Source organism: Myotis brandtii, unplaced genomic scaffold (assembly GCF_000412655.1).
Source record: "Myotis brandtii unplaced genomic scaffold, ASM41265v1 scaffold619, whole genome shotgun sequence".
Taxonomy (NCBI): Eukaryota; Metazoa; Chordata; class Mammalia; order Chiroptera; family Vespertilionidae; genus Myotis; species Myotis brandtii.
This window is the reverse complement of record NW_005370361.1, coordinates 340,687-346,774: the sequence shown is the minus strand read 5'-3', so window position 1 is coordinate 346,774 and position 6,088 is coordinate 340,687. Positions and strand designations below refer to the sequence as shown.

At 45.4% G+C, this 6,088-nt stretch overlaps 1 protein-coding gene across 2 annotated transcripts in view; it reads right to left on the bottom strand.

Annotated features, from left to right (window-relative positions):
- Window positions 1–4,092: 4,092 nt before the first annotated feature.
- Window positions 4,093–6,088, bottom strand: part of VSTM1 (V-set and transmembrane domain containing 1) — a 17,253-nt gene continuing 15,257 nt past the window's right edge. For both annotated transcript variants that reach the window (XM_014528109.1, XM_014528110.1), the window contains one exon: window positions 4,093–4,377. In XM_014528109.1, coding sequence (XP_014383595.1) covers window positions 4,252–4,377 — 126 coding nt within the window. In that variant the 3' untranslated portion in view covers window positions 4,093–4,251. The remainder of the gene's footprint in view (window positions 4,378–6,088) is intronic.

Below are 6,088 nucleotides of genomic sequence, written 5' to 3'. Positions count from 1 at the left end.
GGTCCCAGGTTCGATTCCGGTCAGGGGCATGTACCTGGGTTGCGGACACATCCCCAGTAGGAGATGTGCAGGAGGCAGCTGATCGATGTTTCTCTCTCATCGATGTTTCTAACTCTCTATCTCTCTCCCTTCCTCTCTTTTTTATTTTTATTTTATTTTAAAAATATATTTTATTGAATTTTTTTACAGGGAGGAAGGGAGAGGAATAGAGAGTTAGAAATATCGATGAGAGAGAAACATCCATCAGCTGCCTCTTGCACGCCCCCTACTGGGGATGTGCCCGCAACCAAGGTACATGCCTTTGACGGGAATTGAACCTGAGACCCTTCAGTCCGCAGGCTGACGCTCTATCCACTGAGCCAAACCAGCTAGGCTCCTCTCTTGAATCAATAAAAATATATTTTAAAAAAAGAAATGGTCATAGTTCAATAAATTGAAGACACAATTTAAACGAAAAAGAGCCTTTCACCAGAGGGCACCAGGACAACTGATGATCCAAGTGGAAAAACCAGGTCTCTATCTCACACCTTAGACAAGAATTAATTTCAGGTAAATTAAATATCTAAAAGCACTCTTTAAATTTAACATTTAGAGCAGTGGTTCTCAACCTTCCTAATGCCGCGACCCTTTCATACAGTTCCTCATGTTGTGGTGACCCCCAGCCATAAAATTATTTTCGTTGCTACTTCATCACTGTAATTGTGCTACTGTTATGAATCGTCATGTAAATATCTGATATGCAGGATGTATTTTCATTGTTACAAATTGAACATGATTAAAGCATAGTGATTAATCACAAAAACAATATGTAATTATATATGTGTTTTCCGATGGTCTTAGGCGACCCCTGTGAAAGGGTCGTTCAACCCCCAAAGGGGTCGCGACCCACAGGTTGAGAACCGCTGATTTAGAGGGACATACAGAATATATTTCTCATGTAAAGCTACTCAAGACACAAAGAACTCCCTCCACATATAAAGGATGAATTACTCTGAGTAGCTAGCTAACCTTAAAAGGTACAAAAAGAAGGAAAATACAGCCCCGGCTGGTGTGGCCCAGGGGATAGAGTGTTGGCCCATGGACAGAAGGGTCCCGAGTTCGATTCCCACCAAGGACACATTCCCGGCTCGTGTGTATGTGTGTGTGTGTGGGGGGGGAGTTAACCAATCGACGTGTCTCTCTCACATGAATGTCTCTCTCTCTACACCCTGCCTCCCTTTTACTCTCTCTGAAAATCAATGGGGGGAAAATATCCTCGTATGAGGATTAACAACAACAACAAATACACTTATCAGTTGGCAAGGATGCAGGGAAGTGGAAACAGGTACATCCCTAGTGGCAATGTAGTAAGTGAAACCACCTTAGCTCTCATTTTCCCTCTCCGAGTGGGATGAAAGGGGTGGATGGGCGCTGACCGGTTTGGCTCAGTGGATAGAGCGTCGGCTTGCGGACTGAGGGTTCCCGGGTTCAATTCCGGTCAAGGGCATGTACCTTGGTTGTGGGCACATCTCCAGTGGGGAGTGTGCAGAAGGCAGCTGATCGATGTTTCTCTCTCATCCGATGTTTCTAACTCTCTATCCCTCTCCCTTCCTCTCTGTAAAATAATCAATAAAATATATTTTTTAAAAAGGGGGTGGACGGAAGTCAGATTTTACTCCTATCTACCTACCCTGGAGAGATCACACCTGTGAACCAGGAGGCAGGGATAGGGTGTTTATTGCAGCGTTTTGCTGGCGGTACAACACTGGAAGCAAACCCAACACCTAGCATTCCAGGAAAGAATAAAGAGAAACTGTCATTTGAATTCTTTTCAAAAATTCATTTTATTGACATATACATAGCACAAAACCCACACTTCTAAAGTGCACAGTTCATCTTATTTTATTTTATTTATTTTTTTAAATGAAAGTTTTAGGTCACGTAGTGAATTTTTTTTGATAATCAGATCATATATATAAAATTTATTTTTATTGATTTCAGAGAGGAAGGGAGAGGGGGAGAGAGAGATAGAAACATCAATGACTAGAGAGAATCACCGATTGGCTGCCTCCTGCACATCCCCTACTGGGGATTAAGCCCGAAACCCAGGTAGGTGCCCTTGACTAGAATCGAACCCGGGACCCTTCAGTCCCCAGGCTCTATTCACTGAGCCAAACCAGCCAGGGCTATTATTTATTTTTAAGTATGTTTTTATTGATATCAGAGAGGAAGGAAGAGGGAGAGATAAAAACATCCATGATGAGAGAGAATCATTGATCAGCTGCCTCCTGCACGGCCCCTACTGGGGATTGAGCCCCCAACCCAGGCATGTGCTTTGACTGGGATTGGAACCATGACCTCTTGGTTCATAGGTCCATGCTCCACCACTGAGCCACACCAGCTGGGCAGTTCAGTGTCTTTTAGTCTATTCAAAATGTTGTGCAACCATTACTACTATCTAACTCCACAGTTTTCTTAATTGTTTTTTTAATCTGCACTCAAGGACATGCTTTTACTGATTTTAGAGAGAGAAGACGGGAGAGGGAGGGGGAAGAGAGAGAGAAACATGGATCTATTACATAAGGGATGCTGTCAGCTCATCACTGAGTGCCTGCCTTCGTGGCTTATGTTCTGTGCTCCTCCTCAAACTCCCTGTGTCTAGGGATCGCATCGCCTGGCCGCAGCCACGCAGGCTCCTCTGGGGGACCATTTCCTAGTTGTGGGGTGAGGCCCACAACTCCCTAAATCAGCGGTTCTCAACCTGTGGGTCGCGACCCCTTCGGCGGTCGAACGACCCTTACACAGGGGCCGCCTAAGACCATCCTGCATATCGGATATTTACATGACGATTCATAACAGTAGCCACATTGCAGTGATGAAGTAGCAACGAAAATAATTTTATGGTTGGGTCACAACATGAGCGACTGTATTTAAAGGGCCAGAAGGTTGAGAACCACTACCCTCAATGAATATTATGAGTACCACCGGCCCGTTTACATAGGATGTATTTGTAGCCTATGTTTTAAGTCAAACCATGCTAAAGTCACTCCAGATTTTAGGAAAACTCATCCAGGAATTTTTTTTTTTAAATTTTCACCTGAGGATATGTTTCTAGAGGGGTGGGGCGAGGGAGAAAGAGAGAGAGAGAGAGAGAGAGAGAGAGAGACATATCAATGTGAGAGAGAAATACTGATTGGTTGTCTCCTGCAGGTGCTCTGATTGGGGATGAACCTGCAACCTTTTGGTGTATGGGAAAATGCCCCAATGAACTGAGACACCCGGCCAGGGCCGGTAACTTCTGGGAGGAGTGGCAACAATAAGAAAAAAAAACTTAATTTTGCCTGGCCGGTGTGGCTTAGCTGGTTGAGCCTTGTCCCATGCACGAAGAGGTCACAGGTTCTGTCCCAGGCTCATGCCCTGGTTGTGGGCTGGATCCCCAGTAGGGGGCATGTGGAGGCAGCCAATCGATGTTTCTCTCCTTTCTTTTCCATTCCTCTCCCTTCCTCTCTCTCTAAAATCAATAGCCCAAGATGTACTACTATTTGTAATACTTTAACAAATAAAATTAAATTAAAAAAAATAAAATAAAATCAATAGCCCTACCCGGTTTGGCTCAGTGGCTAGAGCAGGGGTCCTCAAACTTTTTAAACAGGGGGCCAGTTCACTGTCCCTCAGACCGTTGGAGGGCCGGGCTATAGTTTAAAAAAAAACAACTAGGAACAAATTCCTATGCACACTGCACATATCTTATTTTGAAGTAAAAAAACAAAACGGGAACAAATACAATATTTGTATTTGCATGTGGCCCACGGGCCATAGTTTGAGGACCCCTGGGGACCGTCGGCCTGGGGACCGTCGGCCTGGGGACCGAAGGGTCCAGGGTTTAATTCGGGTCAAGGGACTGTACAAAATAATAAATAAAATAAATAGAAGCATATTTGAAAAAAAACAACAAACCAAAAACTTAATTTTATTAGGTATGGATTATGCTCCGAGGACACAGACTGGTGCGGATTTATGTCCAGTCGTCTCAGCCACCAGAACCCAAAGGGAAAAATATCTTCGGGTGAGGATTAAAAAATAATAAAATAAAATAAAATAAATAGAAGCATATTTGAAAAACAACAACAAACCAAAAACTTAATTTTATTAGTATGGATTATGCGCCGAGGACAGAGTGGTGCGGATTTATGTCCAGTCGTCTCAGCCACCTGAACCCCAACCCCCTCCTCCCCGGGGGAGAAGTCCTTCCTCCAGGCTCCGGCCAGCCTCCTACACGTCCAACGTGGCGCAGTCACCAGGCCCCGGGGGCTCCTCGGCCGGGACAGAAGCTGCCGCTGCCTCGGACGGTGTCTTGATGTTTCCATCAGCACCGGTCCCTTCCTGGGGGTCTTCAGTCTTTGGGGGAAAGAGATGGGTAGACATGGGCATTTATTGCTTTTTAAATCTATATATATTCTTATTGATTTCAGAGATGCAGGAAAAGAGAGAGACAGAAACATCGATGATGAGAGAGAATCACTAATCGGCTGCCTCCTGCCCGCCCCACACTGGGGATGGAGCCTGCAACCCAGGCATGTGCCCTGACAGGAAATTGAACTGTGACCTCCTGAAATATATTTTATTGATTTCTTACAGAGAGGAAGGGAGAGAGATAGAGAGCTAGAAACATCGATGAGAGAGAAACATTGATCAGCTGCCCCCCCGTTCATCTCCCACTGGGGATGCGCCCGCAACCCAGGCACATGCCCCCGACCGGAACCGAACCCGGGACCCCCCAGTCCGCAGGCCGACGCTCTATCCACCGAGCCAAACCGGTTTTGGCACCACATGGGCATTTAGAACGAGCTGTCCAATATGGTAGCCTTGAGCCATGTAGGGCTGCTTAAATGTAAATGAATTAAAATTAAATTAAATTTGAAAATACACTAGAGGTGTTTTTCAAATGTGTGATGGCACACGCGGCGGAGGCTGTGTTCGCGGACAGCGCAGCCCCGGGCCATTTCTGTATTGGCAGAGAGTCCCAGCAGGCAGCATTTTACTTTTTTCTTTCTTTTTTCTCCATTGAGTTTTTTTAGAGAGAGTGGAGAGGGAGGGAAGGAGGGAAGGAGGGAGGGAGGAAGAGAGAGAGAGAGGGAGAGAAAAACATGGATTGGTTGCCTCCCATACAGGCCCCAACCGGGGATCAAACCTGCCACCCAAGGGGACATATGTAATACTTTCATCGATAAAGATTAAAAAAAGAAAAACCGCCCTGGCTGGTGTTGCTCAGTGGATAGAGCGTTGGCTTGCGGACTGAAGGGTCCTGGCTTTAATTCCCAGTCAAGGGCACATGCCCGGGTTTCAGGCTAGATCCCTAGTAGGGGGTGTGCAGGAGGCAGCCAATCAATGATTCTCTCTCATCACTGATGTTTCTATCTTTCTCTTCCTCTCTGAAATCAATAAAAATATATTAAATAAATAAAAGAGAAAAACCACCCTAGCTGGTGTGGCTCAGTGGATAGAGCGTTAGCCTGTGGACTGAAGGTTTGATTCCCAGTCAAGGGCACATGCCCGGGTTTCAGGCTAGATCCCTAGTAGGGGGTGTGCAGGAGGCAGCCAATCAATGATTCTCTCTCATCACTGATGTTTCTATCTTTCTCTTCCTCTCTGAAATCAATAAAAATATATTAAATAAATAAAAGAGAAAAACCACCCTAGCTGGTGTGGCTCAGTGGATAGAGCGTTAGCCTGTGGACTGAAGGTTTGATTCCCAGTCAAGGGCACATGCCCGGGTTTCAGGCTAGATCCCTAGTAGGGGGTGTGCAGGAGGCAGCCAATCAATGATTCTCTCTCATCACTGATGTTTCTATCTTTCTCTTCCTCTCTGAAATCAATAAAAATATATTAAATAAATAAAAGAGAAAAACCACCCTAGCTGGTGTGGCTCAGTGGATAGAGCGTTAGCCTGTGGACTGAAGGTTTGATTCCCAGTCAAGGGCACATGCCCGGGTTGCAGGCTCAATCCCTAGTAGGGGGTATGCAGGAGGCAGCCAATCAATGATTCTCATCATTGATGTTTCTACTTTTCTCTTCCTCTCCCTTCCTCTCTGAAATCAATAAAAATATA